The sequence below is a fragment of the Euleptes europaea genome, chromosome 14, assembly GCF_029931775.1.
Source record: "Euleptes europaea isolate rEulEur1 chromosome 14, rEulEur1.hap1, whole genome shotgun sequence".
Classification (NCBI taxonomy): Eukaryota; Metazoa; Chordata; class Lepidosauria; order Squamata; family Sphaerodactylidae; genus Euleptes; species Euleptes europaea.
Genome location: NC_079325.1, coordinates 44,345,831 through 44,371,630, shown reverse-complemented (window position 1 = coordinate 44,371,630; position 25,800 = coordinate 44,345,831). Strand labels below are relative to the sequence as shown.

The window sequence follows — 25,800 nt, the reverse complement described above, 5'->3', positions numbered from 1 at the left end:
TTTTTCTCCCTCTCCCATAATACTAGAACACGGAGTCATCTGGTGAAGCTGGAGAGTGAGAGATTCAAAACAGATAAAAGGAAGTATTTCTTCACACAACGCATAGTTAAATTGTGGAACTCCCTGTCCCAGGATGTGGTGATGGCTGCCAACCTGGAAGGCTTTAATAGGGGAATAGACATGTTCATGGAGGAGAGGGCTATGCATGGCTATTAGTAAAAATGGATACTAGTCATGATGCATACCTATTCTCTCCAGGATCAGAGAAGCATGCTTTGGAGCACAGGAGGTGCTTTGGAGCACAGGATGGATAATGCTGCTGCAGTCGTCTTGTTTGTGGGCTTCCTAGAGGCACCTGTTTGGCCACTGTTTGAACAGACTGGTGGACTTGATGAACCTTGGTCTGATCAAGCATAGCTTTTCTTATGTTCTTATGATTGTCTTTATTAACGTGTTTACCCGTTTGTGACTAAAGCAGGGAGTGGCACTTGTGTTGTTGTTGTTGTTTTTTTTTTTTACTGAAAATGAAGCACAGAGGCGAGGGGAACTAAGATCTGCTCCCTCACCTTGCCCTGTCTCCTGGGTGCTGCATCTCATTGCCATCAACCAAAAGAGTTGCAGGACTACTGTAAGCTCTTTGCATTACTACACCAAGTACATACACCCCACCCCGGTTGAACCTTCTTCAGTGTGGAGCCACTGTGATATAGTGATTAAGAGTGGTGGTTTGGAACAGTGGATTCTGATCTGGAGAACCAGGTTTGATTCCCCATTCCTCCACATGAGCGGCGGAGGCTAATCCGGTGAACTGGATTTGTTTCCCCACTCTTACACAAGAAGCCAGTTGGATGACCTTGGGCTAGTCACAGCTCTGACAGAACACTCTCAGCCCCACCTACCTCACAAGGTGTTTGTTGTGGGGAGGGAAGGAAAGTTTATTGTAAGCTGGTTTGATTCTGCCTTAAGTGGTAGAGAAAGCATATAAAAACCAACTCTTCCTCTTCTTCCTCTTCTTCTTCCTCCTTTTCCTTTTCCTCCTCCCCGATTACCTGCCTGTCCACTTTTTTGATGCCTGCCTGCCTCATCTACACACTTACTAGTGCCTGGCAGCTTATTACACATGGCTATGCTTGAATCGGGACCCATATTGCTCTTGCAACTCTCTATGTATACACTGAGGGGAAAAAGTATTTGATCCCCTGCTGAATTTGCCCGTTTGCCCTCTGACGAAGAAATGACCAGTCCATAATTTTAATGGTAGGTTTATTGTAGCTGTGAGAGACAGAATAGCAACAGGAAAAACCCCAGACACTCAGAAGACAAAAGTCAGAGATGGATGTGCATTATAATGAGTGAAATAAGTATTTGATCCCTTTGCAAAAGATGACTTAGTACTTGGTGGCAAAACCCTTGTTGGCAATTACAGAGGTCAGATGTTTCTTATAGGTGGCCACCAGGTTTGCACACATCTCAGGTGGTATTTTGTCCCACTCCTCTTTGCAGATCCTCTCCAAGTCAGTAAGATTTCGAGGCTGATGTGTAGCTACTCGAACCTTCAGCTCCCTCCACAGATTTTCGATGGGATTAAGGTCTGGAGACTGGCTAGGCCACTCCAGGACCTTAATGTGCTTCTTCTTGAGCCACTCCTTTGTTGCCTTGGCCGTGTGTTTTGGGTCATTGTCATGCTGGAATACCCATCTTCAACCCATTTTCAATGCCCTGGCTGAGGGAAGGAGGTGCTCACCCAAGATTTGACGATACATGGTCCCGTCCATCGTACCTTCGATGTGGTGAAGGTGTCCTGTCCCCTTAGCAGAAAAACACCCCCAAAGCATAATATGTCCCCCTCCATGTTTGACAATGGGGATGGTGTTCTTGGGGTCGTAGGCAGCATTCCTCCTCCTCCAAACACGGCGAGTTGAGTTGATGCCAAAGAGCTCAATTTTGGTCTCATCTGACCACAACACTTTCACCCAGTTCTCCTCTGGGTCATTCAGATGTGCATTGGCAAACTGCAGAGGGGCCTGTACATGTGCTGTCTTGAGCAAGGGGACCTTGCGGGCTCTGCAAGATCTCAGTCCTTCAAGGCGTAGTGTGTTACCGTTTTCATGGTGACTATGGTCCCAGCTGCCCTGGGATCATTGACAAGTTCCCCCCGTGTAGTTCTGGGCTGCTTCATCACCGTTCTCATGATCATTGTAACTCCACAAGATGAGATCTTGTATGGAGCCCCAGACCGATGAAGGTTGACAGTTAGGGTTAGGGTTAGGGTTGTCACCTTCTCACCAAGCTAGTTTGGAATCTGATGGATTGATTGCTTCTGTCGACAGCAGAACCCTAACCCTAACCTGGCTGGTTGATAGGGGATCAAATACTTATTTCACTCATTATAATGCACATCAATTTCTGTCTTCTGGGTTTCTGGGGGGTTTCCTGTTGTTATTCTGTCTCTCACAGCTACAATAAACCTACCATTAAAATTATGGACTGGTCATTTCTTCGTCAGAGGGCAAACAGGCAAATTTAACAGGGGATCAAATACTTTTTTCCCTCACTGTATATTCTAAGATGAGATGGGTAGGAAACAAACACACACCTTCCTTTTGAATATTTGTGGAACATTTTGTAACTCACTAGATTCTGAATTCTAGAAGCTGTGGTTCTGGCCTGGATTGTGTTGGGAGCAAAATTCTCCCCCATCCCTCATCCACACAATCTAAAATTGTATCCCTGCAAACTGTTATTTAACAGTGAATGATTTGGGATATTTTGGAAATCCTCCTCACCCATATTTTTTAGGCTTCAGAGTTCTGAATTATCTCATCTCACTTCTGAAGTGGAACCAATGGATTTTTTATATGTGTATGGCTTTTTTCCCTCTTATTTCCCAATTACAAACAAAAGATGTGTGCAGTGTGAAGTTTGCTTCCACTCAGTAGTCTTCCTGTTCATTTGCATCCCTTCCTGTTTTCATTCGTGATGTGCATGTCAACTAAAAAATGCACCAAAAAGCCACCAATGTGATTATGTGGATGCTTGTATCACAAGATTCTGTTGGTGTAGTGTTTTACCAATGTGCAGAAGTGCTTGTGTACTCCAGAAAAACATCACATCCAAAGAATTTTGATGAAATTGTATGTACAATTGCCTCTTCTGCAGTGTTTTATTGATGTGTGTATGCGCACTAATAATTTACACTGACACCCATTCTCCCATTTATTTATTGCTGTCAAGTCACAGCCAACTTATGGTGACCCCATAGGGGTTTCAAGGCAAGAGACAAACAAAGGTGGTTTGTCATTGCCTGCCTCTGCGACTTGACCCTGGACTTCCATCCAAATACTACCCAGGGCTGACCCTGCTTAGTTTCCGAGATCTGACCCAATCGGGTTAGCTAAGTCAGGGCTGAATTAAAATTAATAGCATAGCTATAGCATTAAAAAAGCCCTCCTAGAATAACCTCTTAGGAAATGCATTGGGGTGTTCAAGGATGCTCCATGATTACTTGCCTCTAAACTCCCTAATTAATATGGGATTAATGTACTTTTGTATCCAGCCTCCCAATGAAAGTTTTCTCTCTCCATGATCGCAAGCCTCCTGAAATGCCTTTCATCATTCTTCCATCTATTTTGCCTAGATAATTGGTCCCTAGTCTAAGCAAAAGCAAATTCACTTGTGTAGTTATCTGATTCCTCAGAGTGTCTTGGCGGCTGTCTGCAGCCGCAGTTTGTCAATAAGTCATATGCCGTAGTATTTAAGTGGGATGTTTTTCTGCCTCGCCTGTCAGATGTAACTGTACTTAGCCTGAATTTTAATGGAAATCAGAGCATCTTTGGGTTTCCTCTCAAGAGCTTTTGGTATTACTTGGCTAGAAAGTGCAATTAAAGCATTCACCATCCCGACGGGGAATTATAGTCCCTGTATGTTTGGCGGAGCGTTTGGAATTTTAGCTACTCCAGGTTCATGCTGTAAAGAGAGGGATTTGTTGCTTTAATTGCTCTCCAGAGATGAGTTAAAAATTTACTTGCTCATTCTCAGAGCTCCGATTCAGCAAAGTAAATGTTTGGAAGAAATATGAGGAGGAGGCAGCGTCCATGACGGAAGTTGTATGAACAGCCTGAAAGAGTGAATCGAGAGCAATTATTCCCCCTACCCCCTCTTCTCTCCATACAGTAGGGATGAGTGAATGTTCCCTGTTTCATTTATTTTTAGATTCATTTATGTTTTTTGTCAATTACTTCTGTCCTCTGGTTCTCGCTGTTGGCTTTGCAGATACGTTTGTATTGGGGGTGCATGCTTGAAATTTTTAAATGTACAATGTATAAGGGGTTTATACATATAGGGTTGGATCCAGCCAGTGTTTTTATTCAGTCTCACTTCATTTCCCTCCTGTTGCCACTGCATGTGCAGGTCCCATGATCCCCAGCATAGACTTTGGGTGACCCTCAAAGGGGACCTCTCCCTCCCTTTTTCACCAGTGGAAAGGCTGGTTGGATCCAACCCCTGTGCATGTTGGGTGCCCTCAAGTCAAACGAATGACCTCCAAAACATCCCATCATTTACAGCCTTGCTCAGCTCTTGCAAACTGAAGGCCGGGGCTTCCTTGATTGAGTCAAACCACCTCCTGATTCAACTCGGGATAATGTCCATTGTTTATAGTATCTGAACACTGCAGGTTTTTGCTGCACTAGCAACACTGAATTGAGTGTGTTTTGCAGGAAACATCCAGTGTTTGGGGGTGGGGATGGTATGGATCACAGGTTCGATGAAACAAAATTAAAAGGGGGGATTTGGGATCTAAAAAACAAAGATGAGAAATGTGGAATCGTTGGTTAAAATTCTAGAGTCCCTACAGCATGTTACGCAACAGCAAATCTGGGTTTGTCATGGCATGTGCATGTCAGATTGGATGGTGCAGTCAACAACTCCAAATATATTGTTAACTCTGTACATGCCAGGAGCCCCGTGCCACAGAGTGGTAAGCTGCAGTACTGCAGTCCAAGCTCTGCTCACGACCTGAGTTCGATCCCAACGGAAGTTGGTTTCAGGTAGCCGGCTCAAGGTTGACTCAGCCTTCCATCCTTCCGAGGTCGGTCAAATGAGTACACAGCTTGCTGGGGGTAAAGGGAAGATGACTGGGGAAGGCACTGGCAAACCACCCCGTAAACAAAAGTCTGCCTAGTAAATGTCGGGATGTGACATCACCCCATGGGTCAGGAATGACCCTGTGCAAGCACAGGGGACCTTTACCTTTTACTCTGTACATGCCACAGATGTGTGACCAGGGTAATGTGCATAGAGAGAGAGAGCACTGGCTTTCCCCCCTCCGTGATCAAGCTGTCTTTAATATTCACTGGCAACCTGGATATGTCTGTCTCCTTTCTACAATGGCATAAGATTGCAGTACATTCTCCCCGTATTGTCATCCTTTCCTGGGAGATCGGAAGAAGCTAAAGTTTCCCTTCTCTTAGCAGACTCCTCTCAGGAGATAACCACTCAAGTAGCTAAATTTTGCCTCCGGTCTAGTGGGATTCGTAAATGGCTGATTGAAAACCTTTCCCCATAGAAGGACTTTCTTCCTCCTCCTCATCAAATCATCCCTCCCAGAACCATCAACTGTTCTTATTTTAACCTAACTTTAATTTTTATTCAGAGCTGTTATTCTATTGAAATAAAAAAATTGGTTTATTGATATTTCTGTCTCCATCATTGGAAACCCTGTTTTTCCAGTGTTCCTAGTTATGGAGATGAAATCCGTGCACATATTCCTTGTACAAGAGAAATTTTTGTGCCTACCCTGTGGTATGAGCACAGAGGGGTGTGGCTAGTGCACTCAATCTTCTACATCTTCTTCACATACAGGATGATTGTCTTACCCATGCCGCTCAATTTTTAATGCAGATCTTTTCAGAATACTGTCTGTCCAAATTTTCTCCTGTAATTTTGGTATTCTAAACCCCCCCAGTCTTGTTTTTGAAGTGGAACTGGTCTATTAGGAATCTCCAATCTTTGTTTCTGAATTCTTCCAGTCCTTACTTCTGAATTTTATATGGAGGACTGCACATGTGCAAGTTCTGGCAGCTTTCAACCCCTTCGATTCATTTGCCGCATTTTATCCCTCTGCGTTATTAATATGTAGATGCATATTGACAGGACATCTCAAGAACGCGATTCCAAGGTGACTGTTGTATGGTACAGTTCTAAGGTATGGTTGTATGGAGATTCTTTCCTTTGTGTACATAGGTAAAACAACGCACAAAAAGAATCTTGGGTCAACAGTATGTATAGTTATATCAAGGTTGCTTTTTTGCAAGGTTTTAGGAATACAGATGTTTGCACTTATAAAGAAGAGAAAGAATAAAACAAAGAAGGAATTGAAAGCTGTGGCAAACTGTGTGTACTCTAATACTGGAATTACACTGGAGGAACCCCTCCAACGGAGAGCTTTTATGTTAGCTCATTTTAACTCCCATCCAAGGTTCTTTATGGTAGATTTACAAAAACTCCCTTCAATAAGAGACTATGTCCATGTGGAATGGGCCAGCCAGATTCCCTACAACACATTATCCTAGATTGTCATTTACATGAGGAACCCCGCAAAAAAATTTATATTACGGTACCTTTAATTAGCAAATTGATGGCCCCTTACAGAACAACCATATGCCAATTCCTGCTGAATGACTTCATGACTGAGGTTACGGTGAAGGTAGCAGAGTTTTTGGTTGAAGTAGTTAAGGTTAAGATTCAATCCTAAATATTAATTGATTGTAATTTTTTTATGAAACACTTGTTATTTCTGATCTCATGACCATAACTATATATGCCAATAAAGGTTGTATGTATGTATGTATGTGTAATACTGGAATTAATTTTAGAACTGACACAAATTCAGGAGGAGTGGAAAGCGGAACAGAATGAAATTCTGGAAGAGGAAAGGGAATGAGGAAAATGTGGTCATCCCTAATTGCATTCCTCTCTGCAGGATTACGAGGGGGCAGCAAACAGAGCTGCTGTCTGATGTCCACGGAGTTCTCATAGCCACTTTGTAGTTTATCTTCTCTGATATGTCAGCCATTCATTTGTATGGGAGAAGAAGATACAGTTCCTTTATAATTCATCTCTCCCTCCCTGTCTTCCTTTCCCTCTTAGATCAGTAACAGTTTTCCCCCGCGAGGCCTCAAGACGGCGAGACGGCGTCCTGGCCACTTTGCTAGGTTGCTGTTTCAGATTCCTTTAAAGCTGTCGTTCCCCCCCCCCCCCACGTTGTTTGTAGAGGTCACTTAGGGTCATCCATGTGCCGCTTCTCCTTCAGTAGTGAGTCCCTGACTGCTAGAAGGCACAGGGAGATAGCTCAGCTTGCAGCTTACATCAAGCGAGGTATTCTCTTTGTGGCTACAGGTGTTAGAGGCTAGTTCCTAAGGTGGACTATGTTGAGGGAGTGCCAATACACCAGGAGTTCCTTTGTAACTTTTCCAACTAACTTTCCATGCAAGATCATTGAGCATGATGTGCTTCAGGGTCCTCTGTGTCTTTTTTAAAGTGCATGCAGTACCTATGTTGCAATGCCTGGTAACCGGCCAGGAGGGTGGGAGGTGCAGTGTTGCAGGATGCAGCCTTGTGTGCTTACTGGTGACAAACGGTAGCTCTAGGAATCGCCAGAAACTCCATGGCAAAACCATAGAGTTTCCAGTGATGAGGAAAAGGAGGAGGAGGAGAGGAAGAAAAGGAAGAAGAAGAGGAAGAAGAAAAGTTGGCTTTTATATGCCGGCTTTCTCTGCCACGTAAGGAAGAATCAAACCAGCTTACAATCAACTTCCCTTCTCCTCCCCACACCAGACACCCTGTGAGGTAGGGTGCTGAGAGAGGTCTGGGAGAACTGTGACTAGTCCATGGTCACCCAGCTGGCTTCATGTAGAGGAGTGAGGAAACCAACCCGGTTCTCCAGATTAGAGTCCACCACTCCAAACCACTGCTCCTAACCACTACACCATGCTGGCTCTCTTTTAGAGCTACTCTTTGTCACTTCTGGCAAAAACATCTGGTAAGTATACGAGGCTGCATTTTTTTTTTTAAATGGGACTTTGGCAGCCCTAGTTGCCTCACAGTTCATCATTCTAAAACTTGATGAATAATGAATCTTCTCGTACAAAAGAATTTGGTGTCCCGGACTATTTGTGCAAGTAAAGAAGAATGACATACTCATTTGTTCAAGAAAGTCCATCATCCATCAGGTTTTAGAAGCTGCCTTGTATAGTTGGTGTTTTCTATTCTGACTGGCAGCAGTTCTCCAGGAGAGAAGGGCTTTTCTCAGTGCTTGCTTTTGGGAATGCTAGTAGGGTTGCCAAGCTCCAGGTGCTTTATAAGGCAAATATGCACTAGTACTAACAGGATAGTTAAGAAAACTCTAGTACCAGGCTCACCAAACAAAATAAATAATTACACAAGCAAACTATGCAAACATGTATTGTGAACGTAAACATCTACAAACAAGTGCAAACATCAAAGAGAATATATACAAGCGAATCCACAAGGGAGAATTGGAAAGTCTCTTTCAAGGTAGGTCTCTATCAGAGTAAGTAAAAGTCTTATCTCAAGGTAGTTTCTTCAGATAATAACCCCAAGTGGAACAAAGGGGAGAAGGTCCACAGTAACGCCGTCCAGATGTTCACGAGCGTTTTCACTGCGTAATTGCAGCTTCATCAGCTAATATCTTCTTAATATATATCATTTATCTTAGTAGATGCAATAATAGCAGTTTAATACAAGTATTCAGTCTAAATGCACCAGAAGGCTGCTCAAAATGGCTACAGTGTGCTAGCTGGAGATCCCCTGGTATTACAGCTTATCTCCAAGCAACAAAGATCAGTTCACCTGGAAAAACTGGCCACTTTGGAAGGTGGACCCTATGGCATTATACCTCATTGAACTCCCTACCTTCCCCAAACCCTGCCCTCCTCAGGCTCCATCCTCCAAATCTCCAAGTATTTCCCAACCTGGAGCTAGCAACCCTAGACTCTAGGGGCTGAACCGGTGACCTGCGTGTGCTCAAACCCTTCAACTATGATTCATTTAGACACATATTATTGGTTCGGCAGCAGAGAACGTTCTTTCCCTACTACTTAAGAACCTTTAACTGGACATTCTAGAGACTGAAATGGAGTCCTTCCGGGTACAACACATGAGCTCCTCCAAAGCCCTTCCCCAGTGAATCAAGTTACCTTATACCACTGGTTCCCAACCGGGGGTCCGTGGACCCCCAGGGGTCCGCGAGAACTAAATTAAGGTCCACGAAACAAAGTTATAAACCCATAATAAATTAATATTTTCAATTAAAAGTTCTCTATTATAAAAATATATTTTCAAATATTATTCTAAGTTTAATGTTTAACTAACAGTTATGATTAAAGTTTATTTTCAAATTCTCAGAATTTTTATTTTGAACCTTGGGGTCCCTGCACCGAACAAAAAAGTCCTAGTGGTCCCTGGTCAAAAAATGGTTGGGAACCACTGCCTTATACAGTCATGGCATTGGTCCATCTAGCTCAGTGTCATCTATTCTGATCTGAAATTTTGCAGAACCTCCTTTCCTGCCCTTCCTCTCTTCAAATTACTCCTTGATCAAAAGGAAATTGACTAGAAATAGACTCCAAATTCCTAAAAAGAGGGAAAGGAAAGGATTGTGGGATTCCAGAGAGAAACTGGGTAAAGAGGAATTAAGGGAATGTCTCTAATAATGCTACTTCTCCATAGAAAAGCCACTCTTTCCCATACAAATTTGCCGTACACTTAGATCACATCTACCAAGGCCCTGCTCTGTTTTCCCCTGGTGATACAGTTGCCAGCTCCAGGTTGGGAAGTAACTGGAGATTTTGGAGGTGGATTCTGAGGAGGGTGGGGTTTGGAGAGTGGAGGGACTTCAAGGCCATAGAGTACAATTGCCAAAGCAGCCATTTTTTCTCCAAGGGAACTGATTTATATCTGGGGGGAGATCAGTTGTAATAGCTAGAGATCTCCAACCACTACTTGGAAGTTGGCAACCCTACCTGGTGATGATGGTATCTGAGGGGCTACATAGGAAAGGTGTTTTTTATGTTGGCGCTAAGATCGCCTAATTGTGTCCTGAGTGAGGCCGGACCTTTCCGGCTTTTAGGAGTCTGGGCAGACAGCACTTTTCTAAAGCGTGTTTGGACTGAATGGATCTTCGCTTTTCGGTGTTGTATTTCTTTGCTGGTTCTGTTGAAGTCATCTTCTTTGGGGCATGTTGCTTGTAGTTTTGGAGCAGTTTTAGATTTGTTTGAGCTGCTTCTACAGTTAGTTTTTTGGTCTTGTGTTGGTCTGCTTTCCCCCCTTAAAGGTAAAGGTCCCCTGTGCAAGCACCGGGTCCCTTAGTCCAGAGCAAACTGAGCAGCATCGGAAAGCTGCTCATAACAACTGCTTGGTATAACTGCGGGCATCTCCAGCAGGGAAGAAGTGGTTTTCTGCCTACTTAGCCCAGCAGCCTTTAAGAATCGGAAGTACGCATGAAATTAAGATAGAAATAAAGCAAAGAAGCAACTGTTAAAAACAAAAACTGCCTTTTTTCTTTTAAAGTAATTGTTACTTGGCTTTATTTCTGTTTTAATTTCACTTTTCCCATGTTGAAACTGTAGGCAGCCCTTGGTGTTCTGGAATAAAAGGCAAAGAGGGATAGTGTTTTATAAATCATTCATATTTCTAGAAATTTTGCCTAAGATTGTCCTAGTAAGTGGTAATAACAATAACCAGCATGGTGTAGTGGTTAGAATGTTGGACTACGACCAGAGAGACCCACATTCAAATCCCTTCTCTGCCATGAAACTCAGTGGGTGACCTTGGGCCAGACAACCAATAATAATGATAATAATAAACATCATCACCATCTATCTCACTGTGTTGCTGTGAGAATATAATACAAGAGGGGACAAAAAGAAGAAGAGTTGGTATTTATATGCCGACTTTCTCTACCACTTAGGGAAGACTCAAACCCGGCTTACAATCACCTTCCTTTCCCTCCCCACAACAGACATTCTGTGAGGTATGTGGGGCTGAGGGAGCTCTAAGAGAGCTGTGACTAGCCCAAGGTCACCCAGCCGGCTTCATGTGTAGGAGTGGGGAAACCAACCCGGTTCACGAGATTAGCGGCCACCGCTCATGTGGAGGAGTGGGGAATCACCCCCGGTTCTCCAGATTCGAGTCCACCGCTCCAAACCAGCACTCTTAACCAGCACACCATGCTGGATCCCATGCATACCACCCTGAGCTCCATGAAGAAGGGCAGGATAAAAATGTACCAACTAACTAAATAAATAAGTAAATCATGCTTTTTTTAAAAAAATCACATTAACAGTTAGCTGATTTGTCCAGGAAATGATTGTATCAACCTTGTTGATAATTAAAATGTCTTTTTTTGTAGTTCTGAAGTGCATGATTTTTTTTAAGAACAATAAGACCTTAATAATCTGTGGATTGAAAAGTACTTGACAAATATTTGTCCAATCAATTGACTGCATCATTTTGACAGGTCAAGTGGCTAACCTTAAATATAAGTCTTGTTCCTTGCTTTGTTTTAAAGCCTCTGCAGTCCTCTAAAGTGCTCCCCAATGAATCACTCCCTCTTTCTTGGCACAGGTGAACTTGGTGCTGAACGAAGGGCGGTCTCTGGGCCTCATGATCCGCGGAGGAGCCGAATATGCCCTTGGAATTTACATCACAGGCGTGGACAAGGGCTCCGAAGCAGAAAGCACAGGATTGAAAGTGAGTAACAATGTGTTGAAAAGAACTGGCTGCAACGTGCACAGGGGAGGATCATTTCTCACCTTCATGCGCAACAGCCGTGAGGACTGGGCATCACCACGCACATTAATCCACACCTGGTATTGCATAAACCAGCTCTGCAAATTGCTGATGGGTACACTTTGCAGTGCTGTAGAGATAAGCCCAGGCTAGCCTGATCTCGTCAGATCTCAGAAGCTAAGCAGGTCAGCCCTGGTTAGTATTTGGATGGGAGACCACCAAGGAATACCAGGGTTGCTGTTCAGAGGAAGGCACTGGCAAACCACCTCTGTTAGTCTCTTGCCATGAACCCCCCCAAAAAAAGGGGTCACCATAAGTCAGCTGCGACTTGACTGCACTTTACACACACAGAGAGAGATAAGCCAAGTGGCAGTCGCAGGTCCATGCGGCATTGTGTTGCACAGGAACAGCATGGAACAACACATGAACACGTGAACTAGGGCTGTCAAAAAAAAAAATTCGGTACAGTTCGGATTCGGCCGAATTTGGCCCTTGTGGGTTCGGTACGTGCCGAAGTCCGAACTCCCCCACTTCGGATCCGTTCAATTCGGCGGGAATTCAAAGTTCGGAAAAAAAAGTCGGCCGAATAAAGCCATTAAAAACACAACCGCGCCTTTCCGCGGCTCTGGGGGGGGCATTTTTGGGCTTAGAGGTCCCAAACTTTCAGCAGAGCTTCAAAGGACGTATATTGAAAGACTCCCCAAGTTTTGTAAAGATTGGGTCAGGGGGGGCTGAGATATGGGCCCTGAAAGGGGTCCCCCCCACCCTTAATGTGTATCTCTCAGTAGAGCTTGCCACCCACGCACAAAGCTCCCGGCCCGACAAACAGCTGATGAGAGCAAGGGCGGGGCAGGTGCTAAGAACTTTGCAAAGCAACACAACTGAAAAGCAACACCTTTGCAAACATGCAAAGGGCGGGGCAGGTGTGAAGAATTTTGCAAAACAATACAACTGCAAAGCAACACAAGCACGCAATGCAACACCTTTGCAACAGTGCAAAGCAACACCTGACACCTGGGAGTTTGCATACCATGGAAAGAGACAGAGGCAGCTAGCTATGCATAATGAGCAGGAGGGGGTGGAATTTCTCCTTTTGCATTGGACTTGGGACCAGGCAGATGCATTCTTTAAGTCACCATTTGAAAACCAGTTTTGAGCAAGCATCAAAATAACCTAACTGATCTTATGAATGAGGAAAAACCTGAAGAATAAAAATGAAGCCCCCCCCCCCCTCAAACCAGGGAGAGAGAGACTGGAGGGAAAACCAGGGAGAGAGAGACTGGCGGGAGAGAGAGACTGGGGGAACACACACCCCAGGCAGAACCGGCAAAAGCCCCCTTTGGCTTCCCCCCCCCCACAGAAACTGCTCCCTCCCCCCACACACACACAGAAAAGAAAAAATATAGATTAAAGCCCCCAAAGGGATCTTACTGTGGCTGTCTTCTGTTCCAGCAGGAGGGGCTGGGAGGCTGGGTAATCCAATATGATTCCATTTGTATCCAATATAAGATCCATATGTATGCATCTCTCGAGGGTGATCCATTCATCCCAATAGGGAAAAGGGGAAAGCCCATATCTCGGGAGGCCCTGACCCAATGTTTACAAAACTTGGGTGGTCTCTTAAAAAGCCTTGACTGAAGCTCCGCTGAAAGTCTGGGGTCGGCACACCCAAAAATGCGCCCCCTGCAGCCACGGAAAGAGAAAAGGGGGGGAGCCGATATTTCAGCCCCCACTGAACCCATCTTTACAAAACTTGGGTGGTCTCTTAAGAGGGATTCTCTGAAGCTATGATAAAAGTTTGGGGGCTGCACCCCCAAAAAAGCGCCCCCTGCAGCCACGAAAATGGAAAAGGGGGGAGAGAAAAAAGGGGTGGAGCCCATATCTCGGGGGGGCCCTGACCCAATGTTTACAAAACTTGGGGGGTATCTTAAGAAGCCTTGTCTGATGCTCCGCTGAAAGTTTGGGGTCGGCACACCCAAAAATGCGCCCTCTGCAGCCATGGAAAGAAAAAGGGGGGAGCCCATATCTCGGGACCCCCTGACCCAATGTTTACAAAACTTGGGTGGTCTCTTAAGAAAACCTGTCTGAATATCCCCTGAAAGTTTGGGATCAGTACCCCAAAAAATGCACCCCCTGCAGCCACAGAAAGGAGCGAATGTGCACAAGCACCCCTTCACACACACATGAGGATTTCCCTCTCTCTCTCTCTTTCCCCGGCCGGCCGCACATCAGCTGATTCCTCCAGTACTCAATCCTGACTGATTGGCCAGAAGAAGACCCAGCTTGGCCACCGATTGGCCGGGGGAGGAGAATGCTGCTTACTGAAGGTTATGCTGCTTACTGACGGCCCCGAATTGGCCGAATTTATTCGCGAACTCCCGAACTCGCTGAATTCGGCCCCCCCCGGTTGCCCGCCAGTTTTGAGTTCGGTTCCTCCCGAACTAAAAACCGCCGAATCAAGGGAAATTCGGCTGATTTTCAGTTCGGGCCGAACCGAATTGACAGCCCTAACGTGAACATATGGAGCTGCTTTATACTGAATCAGACCCTTGGTCCATCAAAGTCAGTATTGTCTACTCAGACTGGCAGTGGCTCTCCAGGGTCTCAGGCAGAGGTCTTTCACATCACCTAGTTGCCTATTCCCTTTAACTGGAGATGCCGGGGATTGAACTTGGGACCTTCTGCATGCCAAGCAGATGCTGTACCACTGAGCCACGGCCCCTCCCCTGCCATGTAGATGCAATTTGGAGCAGTTTCTGTGTGATGTTTCACATTTGAGCAGATGAATCATTTTGGAGGCTGACTTTGTCCTTTGCTTCTTGCTTTGTTTTGTTATTTTGGTGTTTCAAATAGCATGCACCGTTTTGAATTTTTGGACTCGTGGTAGAGCTGTCACTCCAGTTCACGTGGATTTTTTTTGTGTTTCAGTCTTGCCCCAACATTCAAATATTCTGAGATGTGGTTGTTGAAATGTTATTAATTACCATCAGATCCTAAGATGATTCTTTTATGCTGTTTTGAAGAAAGATATCTAGTTATGAATTTCCTTTTAGCAACTACAAGATGAAACTATAGAAATACACAGAAGACCACAAATAATCTAGAATGCATTCTGAGATAATCACTGATAGATTTGTTTTAAAGTGTTTGTGATAGGGTTGCTAACCTCCAGGTGGGGCCCGGAAAGGGTAGCCAACCTCCAGGTACTAGCTGGAGATCTCCTGCTACCACAACTGACCTCCAGCCGATAGAAATAATTAAAATGAAGCTGGTTTGGAAACAGCCATTCACCTGTTTACTCATGACAAATAAAAACCATGCCCTATACTCCCTGAAATTCCACAGATGAAAATAGAGACACATGAAATCCCTGTTCTCGTGCTAAAGATTACTTCCCAAGGACACCCCCATTACAGAAGGCTGAAGGCTATTAATCATTTGGCTGCACAAATTATGTCTTTAGCCTTCAGCGATCCTGTCTTCCACAGTTTTAAAACTGAAGAGGATGATGTCGCTGTTGTTTAAGTCAAACTGAGGGAGGGATCCAGAATTCTGCTATAATCCATTGCCACTCCCACTAGCTGTAGTGGAAATTTTAAAGAATTTTTTTCTTCATTAAACAAAGATCTTTCTCCAATAATTCCAAACTACACATACAACCAATATTATAAATACTGTCTTCTTTATAGGGTTGCCAGGTCCCTATTAGCCACTGGCGGGAGGTTTTGGGGGCGGAGCCTGAGGAGGGTGTAGTTTGGGGAGGGGAGGGACTTCCATCTTGTGGCTCAGCCATATTGTGGCTCAGTGGTAGAGCAACTGCTTGGCATGCAGAAGGTCCCAGGTTCAATCCCCAGCAGCTCCAGTTAAAGGGACTAGGCAAGTAGGTGATGTGAAAGACCTCTGCCTGAGACCCACAAGAGTCGCTGCCGGTCTGAGTAGACAATACTGACTTTGATGGACCCAGGGTCTGATTCAGTCTAAGGCAGTTTCATGTGTTCATGCCATAGAGTCTAATTGCCAAAGCCCCTATTTTCTCCAGGTGAACTGATCTCCGTCAGTGGAGATCAGTTGTAACAGCAGGAGATCTCCAGCTGCTGCCTGGAGGTTGGCAGCCTTACTTCTTTAGCAATCAAAAATATAAAGCATGCAATACAAAGTGCTGTTATTTTCACTGGAAATTTCCATTTTACACTGGAAGTGACGTCAGTGCGCTGGAGCAGTGTCAGCATTTGCCTGCATCCTTCCCCTCATTTCCTCTTCCGGGTCCTTTAGGCACTGAGGGGCAACGACCAGGATTGCCAGGAGGTTGCCCACTGTAGTGGTAGGACTGGCAACTCTACTGCTGGTCCTAGAACACAGTAACAATTATCACCCAATTATTGTGTCGTTTGAGCATAGAACAAACCGAAAAAAGGACACATCTGTGTTTGTCTCGGAACTGTTTACAGAATTATTTGGCAGCTCTGGATAGGAAAATAAAGGCTGCATAAACCAATTACCAAGAACGTCTATTTGCAGCTTATTCTTTTGGGTCCTGGTTGCTTCTGTGTTATTTACAAGAACATCTTTTGGCAGCTTACACTTTGGGGGCCTGGTTGCTTCAGTGTCATGTACAACAATCTGGCAACGACCACAAGCAGAGCTGTAAAACTGCCATAAGGCAGTGTTGGGGAGCAACTCAAGGACTTTGTCTCACACCTGTGGTTGGAATTTTGTGCCTCCTTGATGCACAATGGCTCTTTTTTGTTTACAAGTACCGCATGCTGTAGGGTTGCCAGCTCCGGGTTGGGAAATACCTGGAGATTTTGGGGGCGGAGCCTGAGGAGGGTGTAGTTTGGGGAGGGGGCCTTCAATGCCATACAGTCCAATTGCCAAAGCCGCCATTTTCTCCAGGTGAACGGATCTCTATCGGCTGGAGATCAGTTGTAATAGCAGGAGATCTCTAGCCACCACCTGGAGGTTGGCAACCCCGGTGCTGGAAGTAAACCGGAAGTGACAGGATCGCATCACTTGTGGCCATGCGTGTTCGATCCCCTCCCCAAAAATCTCCCACCCTCCTCAGGCTCCACTCTCAAAACCACCATTTATTTCCCAACACGGAACTGCCAACCCCACCTACATTACAGGGATCATCAGTGGGGATTTGAACCCAGGCCTCCTGAGTCCGTGATAAACACTCTAACCACTGCACCACACTGACTTCCTTTTATTTCTTCATTAGGAAACCGAAATCTGACATATCTGGCATGCTCTCTTCTAGTGTGCCTGCCAGGTCACTTAGGACCGTTGTTCTGAAAGCAAATCTGTTTCTACCCTGTAGCACCTTCCTCCTCATAAACCAAGCCAAAAGAGTACCTGGGGCGGGGGGTGGTGGAGGAGACATCTCTTCCCTACCCAGCAAACTTTTTCCTGTTTGGTTCTTGATCGGAGCCTGCTGAACCTCAATGCTCCTTCAGCAGCTTGGGAGAAAATTGCTTTTTTCCACCCTTCCTGGTTCGTATAGATTCCCGCTTCTGTAAAAGGCCAGCGAGTTTGATGCAGCTAGCGGAGCATTCACAGCACGGCAAGAGACAAAAATAATATCCGCAGGCGTAGTAAGACTGCCACTTTCTATGAAGAAGTGATTTGGGGCTTCCGGCAGACCGTAATACGTATCATTATCTCTGCGTTCCTCTGCCCGTTCATATCCATTTCAGAAAGGTGGGGGAAATGAGGGAATGGGCTCCCTGTCTGTTCTCAGTGATGGTTTGATTCCTGCCCACTACCCTGAGGGGATTTGGGGTGGGGGGGCTACCATAATGCCCTTTGTACAAATCTATGGTGAGACCACACTTGGAATACTGTGTACAGTTCTGGTCACCACACCTAAAAAAGGATATTGCAGAGCTTGAGAAGGTGCAGAAAAGAGCAACCCAAATGATCAGGGGGCTAAATAGGGTTGCCAACCACCAGGTACTGTTGAGAAAACAAAACCAGCGCACGATTTCAGTGCAATACAACTGTATAATAAAGTGCAAGATACCACGTGAATACTTAACTATAGGAGGACAATATGTACACTATATACAAAAATACAAAATTACACAATACAAAGTACACAAATGCAAGTCAATCCAATTGGTTCTTCTATCAAGGTGTATTCCAGATCTTTTCTTAATATTTTTTGTTTTTTAGTATTGCATGTAAGAGTAGCAGTGCTACAGGTAAGTAGAATACAATGAGACAGCCGAAGAAGGGATACAAGGGACGTGTCATCTAGTATCCACGTTTTGCCGGAATATATAGTGTACATATTGTCCTCCTATAGTTAAGTATTCACGTGGTATCTTGCACTTTATTATATAGTTGTATTGCATTGAAATCGTGTGCTGGTTTTGTTTTCTCAACAATACCCCACAGCGCAGAGCCTTTTTGCTTTCTGGTGGAACCACCAGGTACTAGCTGGAGATCTCCTGCTATTGCAACTGATCTCCAGCCGATACAGATGAGTTCACCTGGAGAAAATGGCTGTTTTGGCAATTGGACTCTATGGCATTGAAGTCCCTCCCCTCCCCAAACCCCGCCCTCCTCAGGCTCCGCCCCAAAAACCTCCTGCTGGTGGCGAACCAATGATGGGTCACTTTGCCAACTAAAACGTCTGCTGGCAAATCTTTAATCTTGTTCCATGCCAAGTTGTTTTTCCAGATGTTTACAAACTTTTGAGAATCTTTGCTTTCTTTCTTTTTTAATTCTGGGAAAAATTATTACATTCATAGCAAGTCAGGCAGAATATACATAAATGGGTGCATCAAGTCAAATCATTTACATGATAGTCAGTGAGACAAGCTGAAGACAAATCAAAAGGAGTCAGGGGTGGGGGTAGGAGAAGAGAGTCTACCCTGGTTACTTTAGCTTTTTCAGTTTATTTCTACCAAGCAAAATTACCTGGTAGGGTAATCTCTAGAGAACCTTTCCCCTTCACTTTGATTTCCCTGGGAGCAGTCTGAGGATCAAAGAACCTAGGAAGTCTTGGGAATAGTAGGGATATAAGCAGAACTCTGCTGGAACAAAATAAAAAGGGATATCCATTCTAACTTCATGTTTCTCACAGTTACCAAACAGATGCCCCTCAGAAAACATATCTTCAGTGAGAGGCTTTTCCCACATGAGCGACCCAAGTTCCCTGCCAAGGATCAAACCCAGCCATGCAAAGGTGGTACTGTAATTGAGTTGTAGCTAGGGTTCCCAACCTCCAGGTACGGCTTGGAGAACTGATATCCAGACTCTAGAGATCAGTTCCCCAGAAAATGGCTGCTTTGGAGGGTGAACTCCGTGGCATTATATCCTGCTGAGGTACCTCCCCTCCCCAAACCCTGCCCTCCCCAGGATCCAACCCCCAAATCACCAGGAATTTCCCAAAACAACAACTTTGTGAAGTACGTTAGCTTGAGAAAAAGACTGAGCCATGGGCCCAAGATCCCCCGGTAAGCTGTGTGGCTAAGTGGAGATTTGATCTCAGGTCTCCCCTATCCTATTCCAACACTGTTGCCAATACACCATTCTGCCTCTCAGAGAAAACACAGCTCTCAAAGCAATTGCTCTGAAGTCAAACCAAGCTAAAAGCTAAAGGGAGAAGGGTGCCACTGTCAAAAAGGCCCTGTTGCGGCAACATGGCGGCAAACAAATCCAAGTCTCACTGGATAGTCTCTGGTGATTTGAATTCAGGTCTCCCAAGTGCAGAGCCATCACTTGAACCTAGGGTTGCCACTGCCAGCCCAGTGCTGGCAACCTGCAAGAGGCTTCTGGGAGCAACCTGCAAGCAACATTCAAAGATGCACTGCTTCGACATACAGCATCACTTCCAGTGCAAAAACCGAAGTGACATCACCACATCGGGGTGATGCTTTCAGATTCCCTTGAAACGAATCCTACAGCATCACCCTGACATGATGCTGTTACTTCCTGTTCTGCACCGGAAGTGACACCATACGTCAAAGCAATGCATATTCCCCAACCCCCATTTTCCTGCTGCTTCTCTACTGAGCAGCAGCAGGGGACCAAGTAGGGTTGCCAGGTCCCTCTTTGCCACCGGAGGGAGGTTTTTGGGGAGGAGCCTGAAAGGGCAAGGTTTGGGAAGGGGAGGGACTTCAATGCCATAATGTCCGATTGCCAACGCGGCCATTTTCTGCAGGGGAACTGGTCTCTGTCGGCTGGAGATCCGTTGTAATAGCGGGAGATCTCCAGCTAGTACCTGGAGATTGGCAACCCTAGGACCAGGGCTGTCAGAAGAAGACCTGGTAGCTCCACTCGAGCCCCGGCATGCTGGAAAGTCTGCTTCCCCTTATGCCACAGGACAGGATGAAAACGAGCGGCGCGGCGGTGCCCTTCTCTGCCCACATGAAAGTGGATCTCTGTCCCTATTGCAAGGGTAGAGTCGATCATTAGAAACCAAAGGCAGTGCCACACGCCCTGGCTTGGGCGGTGCATTATTAATCAGCACAAGGCATTTGGTGACAGCGCACGCTGGTTAATGTCACTCCAGAGCATGAGGTCTTGTCATGTGCGGTTGGTTCTGGCAGGGGGGGGGGGGGATTAAACCTAATGAGGGTGCCAAGTCCCCTGACACCTTCAGGCTTCCCTCTGCTCTTTCCCTGGACTCCTTGTTCCGAAAGGACAATGACAAACAACGCGCGGCAGTTCATTAACATTGCAGAGCTGCCTGGTGTTTTTGCTTTTTTAAAAGAATTGGAAACACATGCAGAGAAACCCATGAAAATATAATCCTCTGTACAGGAAAACAATTAATGATTCATAATTGCAATAAAATTCCTGAATGGACTATGGGTGTTTTTCCCCCCCTCCCCGTCCCCTGGCGTCTTCTTTAGTGCCGTTGAGAAAGGAGCCCGCCCGCCATGTCTTATTTTAGAAGCGGCAAAGCGTTCCGAAATGGATTGCCTGCTGTTTTAAAGAGGCCCTGGAGAGATTTGTTCATTACGTGTTTAATTCAAGGCTCCTTTGGCCTGCTGTGCTTTCCGTCAGCACCCGGCGATGTTTGCAACAATGGGCCGGCACGGAGCATGTGTGCGACTTGTAAAGTTTCCTTTGGGGAGAGCCTATTCATTAGGAATCTGGAAAATATGCCCTTATGGAGCATAGGAGCTGTTGCAAAGTTTGCCGCCCTGTCTGCCCCCTTGCTGGCACTTGGGACACAAGGACTCAGACCCACAACGTGCATGGGGAGCTCCTGCACATGTGAGGCTTTTTCCATTGGCTTTAACCCTGGGGGTAGCTCTTTGTAGGGTTGCCAACCTCCTGGGGGTAACAACAACAAAAACAAGTTAGCTTGCTGAACAAGGGGAATGTGAGAAAGTAACAGCAAAACGCCAAAAGCCAGAAACCAATCCACTATTCAAGGTTTATCAAGCGTGCATACGCATATAGCGCAAAACACAACGAAATAGTCTACATAAACTGAACAACAATTCCACAAAAGGGGAAGGGCACACATAGTCCAATGTCCCAATAGAGCCAATGGCCCAAAAGCCAACAAGAATGTTGTATACACTCCATAATGACGACAAGTAGCAAAGACTTGTAAGACATCGGGAGCAAGACGAGCATGGTTCCTGTCGTCTGTATGTACATAATCAGTACTACAGGGATCCAGTATTTTCACCTGTTTCGATCATAGGAAATCTTCCTCAGGAACAACATGGACTGCTCTCTAGCCTGTTCTCATGTTGTAAATGCGTTTCTAAAGGCGACAGAGATCAGTTCACCTGGACAAAATGGACTCTATGCCATTGAAGTCCCTCCCTTTGTCAAACCCTACCCTCCTCAGGCTCCATCCAAAAAACCTCCCACCAGTGGTGAAGAGGGACCTGGCAACCCTAGATACAGTCCAATTTGCCTCTGAATATGGAGGTTCCATTTAGCTATCATATCTAACAGCCACTTCTCCATGAACCTTTTGAGCAACTTGTAAAGCTAAGCCTGTGCCCATCACCATGTCTTGTAGCAATGAGTTCCATTGGTTCTGTGTTCAGTGTGTGAAGAAGGATGTCCTTTCGTTTGTCCTCATGAACCCCGCCCCCCATCTGTTAAATTGGGTGGCCTAATCTCTGGGGTACAGACATATAGGACAACGTAAGTTGTCCTCAGGGATAAGGTCACTAGGTACCCACTGAGAGTGGGAAACTCCCCCCAAGGAAGCCTCCCCCTGTCCTCCATTGTCCATCCTTGTCCCAGTGAACAACAGGAAGAAAATGGGGAAACAATACCACTGATGTTTTAGCATCAGTTCCAGGTGAAGAACTGGAAATTACATCACCACCACCCCTTTCACTCTAGGAACTGAACTGACCATTGATTGACTATTTACTATAGTTTTAAGAGTCCTAGAGACTCACTGGAGAGGGAGAGGAGCTGTGGATTACTTCCAGGTCTTCACTTTCTGCTAGTTTGTTGTTGTTGTTTGGGGGGGGGGGTTGTTTGGTTTTTTTGCTGTTGGTGTTATAGATACTGTGTACTGTGTACACATGTTGAAGTTTTAATGTGCGCCATGTGTACATCTAATGTACCCGTGACACATGATGCTGATTTTATTGATGTTCAAATGATATTGAAACAGGTATATTATTCACGGGGGGGGGGGATGGTATGAGGAAGTGTGAAAATAAAGACCTGCACTGGCTTGATTTGCGCAAGGCAAACACTAAATGGAAGCGGGGCCCTAACGGGTCAATACGACCGGAACGAGAAGTTTGCACTCATACTTGAATCATGTCTTTAGTACTCAGAAGCCCATGAGTTATAGAAAAATGCAGGCGGTAAGCGAGAATCTGGAAAGCTTCTAAACACAAGCCAGAGAGACGGGGCTCCCCGCCATGTGCAAGGGAGGGCAGTGTGACAGGGCATGCCATTGAATGAGCTGTTTGCATGTTAAAGAGCTCCGTGGGAGATTAGGGCAAAGCAACTCAGAAATGAGAAATGCAGAAGCTTCTCTGTTGAGAGCCTGCTGTTGTTAATGGATTTTTCATAATACCCTTGGAAGAAGACGGAGAGGCAAGCTGAACTCGAGGATGTCTCGAAATTTCCCCTGACCATCCCAGCCGCCCGTTTCTCGGCTTAATCTTAATGCAGCCTCTCCGCTTCAAAATCTTTCTCAGCCTAGGGAACCTGTTTCAATTCGCTTCATTTCCAGTGCAAGGAAATACACCAAAGGGACTTCAGAATTTCAAAATTTAGCTGCTATTTCCTCGATCTCAGTCTGCATGAAATGTAAAGCCCGTTAAACTCCTTTCCGGTTGTTATTGTATTTGCCTCAGAGAAAGAATGATGTTGCATTTTAAATCTGGTAGAAGAGGTTTCTTCTGGCCCAGAATACATGGACTGTCCTGAAGTGAACTCTAAGGGTGGGGGGGGGGGGACTGGTTTGGCAAGTTTTTAGTGTCTTGATGGAGAAGATGGCTGTGTTAGGCACCTGTTGGCTAGTGCCCCTGATACCATTAGTATCCATCCCCCTCCCTAATGTCCACAGGAGTTTTGCAACTATTTTCAAAGGATTTATGAAGGATGGGTTCATAAATGAATAAACATATGTCTGCCTCTTTTTAAAAATTGACATGTGACAGCCATTCTAGATTTTGAAGGCAGGGTCAAGTCTTAGCGCTGAGCCAGCATTTGGCTTCAAAACTGGTATGTGTCCTGACTACATACATAATTTATTAATATGGTCACTGACCAGCAAAAAAAACAGCGACAGCCACAACAGATAATAAGAAAACTACAAAGGCATCTACTACTGCTACTACAAATAATCCAAGCCTAAAAATTACATATTACATGTATGAATAGAATTTATAGAAGCATCATATAAATTGGTGTGACCTCCTTAATATTTTGAGTAATAAAGTGTTTCTGTTACTCTTATCCTTACAACGTATTTTAATCGCTACAGCACAGAATTTTGCAGCCAAGAGTGTAAACTGTGATTTTTCGTCAGTTAGGAGCTTCTTAGCCAGAAACTCATCTGGTTGGTCAGGGAAAGTGTTAAGCAAAGGGGGAAAAACCCTTGTGCGGACTTCTTGATAGAATGAGCAGTGGATCAAGACATGTTCTGAAGTTTCTGTATCCCCTGACCCACAAGGCAAAGCCTTTCTGCTATGTGTGTGTGTGTTAAGTGCCGTCAAGTCGCTTCCGACTCATGGCGACCCTATGAATGAAAGTCCTCCAAAATGTCCTATCTTTGACAGCCTTGCTCAGATCTTGCAAATTGAAGGCTGTGGCTTCCCTTATTGAGTCAATCCATCTCTTGTTGGGTCTTCCTCTTTTCCTGCTGCCCTCAACTTTTCCTAGCATGATTGTCTTTTCCAGTGACTCTTGTTGTCTCAAGACGTGACCAAAATACAATAGCCTTTCTGCTATAGGGACCTTCTTATATCTTCCCTCCAATACCGTCGATGGTAAGACCTGGCACCTAGCGAGGGTGAAAGCTTTCCTATGCTTGATAAGTTCTAATTAGGAAAGATATGCTGCAGGGGAGTGTGTCATGGCTAGAGTTGCCAGCTCCAGGTTGGGAAAAACCTGCAGATTTGGGAGATGGGGCCTGAGGAAGATGGGGTTTGGGGAGGGGAGGGACTTCCGTGGGGCATAATGCCATAGAGACCACCTTCCAAAGTGGCCATTTTCTCCATGGGAACTGATCTGTCACCTGGAGATCAGTTGTAATCCCAGGAGATCTCCAGCCACCCTAGTCTCCAGCAACCCTAGTCATGACCCCCACTGAGCCAGGCTGAGACTCATCAGAGTAGGACCCAGAGGAGCTCCAGTAATGGAGATCAGGAGACCTGGGGGGAATCCCCATCACCACCAGAGCCGACCTGCAGTTGAGTCCTGATCACAGGGAGACAAGGTTGCCAGTTCCACAGTAGGGGTGAATTGCAGTTCCCATAATAGTTTGGAGCGCCTCTGTCCAAGAGAAAACATGACCAGGGTTGCCAACCTCCAGGTACCAGCTGGAGATTTCCTGCTATTACAACTGATCTCCAGCCGATAAAGATCAGTTCACCTGGAGAAAATGGCCGCTATGGCAATTGGACTCTATGGCCTTGGATTAAAGTATGTGATTGCAGGTGACATCTTGTTCACTCAGATAGTGATTGTTTTCTTCTTAAGACTATTTTTCAAAGTCTGGTTTCTGGAGGCAATCAGTTCTTGTTCTGGCCCCCTTTCCAGGGACAGTGTTGAACTTACTTCCCCAGTCCTCAGATCTCTGCATGCAACAGCAGGCTGTATGTACACAATTGCACACAGAATCTCTGTATGCTTCCTGATGAAATACTTAGTGTTGGGTTGGAAAGGGATGTTTAGAAGAGGGTTGCCAGATAGGGTTACCAGGTACCTCTTTGCCACCAGCGGGAGGTTTTCAGGGCAGAGCCTGAGGAGGGCGGGGTGTGAGGAGGGGACGGACTTCAATGCCATAGAGTCCAATTGCCAAAGCGGCCATTTTCTCCAGGTGAACTGATCTCCATTGACTTGAGGTCAGTTGTTATAGCAGGAGATCTCCAGCGACTGCCTGGAAGTTGGCAACCCTATTGCCAGACCACACCTTTTAGAAGCACTGCTATGGAGAATTTATTCCAGCCCCGTGGTGCAGAGTGTTAAGCTGCAGTACTGCAGTCAAAAGCTCTGCTCACGACCTGAGTTTGATCCCGACGGAAGTCGGTTTCAGGTAGCCGGCTCAAGGTTGACTCAGCCTTCCATCCTTCCGAGGTCAGTCAAATGAGTACCCAGCTTGCTGGGGGTAAAGGGAAGATGACTGGGGGAGGCACTGGCAAACCACCCCGCAAACAAAGTCTGCCTTGGAAACGTCGGGATGTGACATCACCCCATGGGTCAGGAATGACCTGGTGCTTGCACAGGGGACCTTTACCTTAAGCCAGAGCTGTCCTCATGAGTACGGATTTTATTTTGCCATCTGCTCCTGATTTACTACAAACTATCCAGCCA

The 25,800-nt window shown here is 45.6% G+C and overlaps 1 protein-coding gene across 1 annotated transcript in view; it reads left to right on the top strand.

The window, feature by feature from the left end:
* WHRN (whirlin) overlaps positions 1 to 25,800 on the top strand; it is a 155,130-nt gene that overhangs the window by 65,748 nt on the left and 63,582 nt on the right. Inside the window, exon 3 of the mRNA XM_056860351.1 lies at positions 11,647 to 11,772. Within this exon, the coding sequence (XP_056716329.1) occupies positions 11,647 to 11,772 (126 nt within the window). The remainder of the gene's footprint in view (positions 1 to 11,646; positions 11,773 to 25,800) is intronic.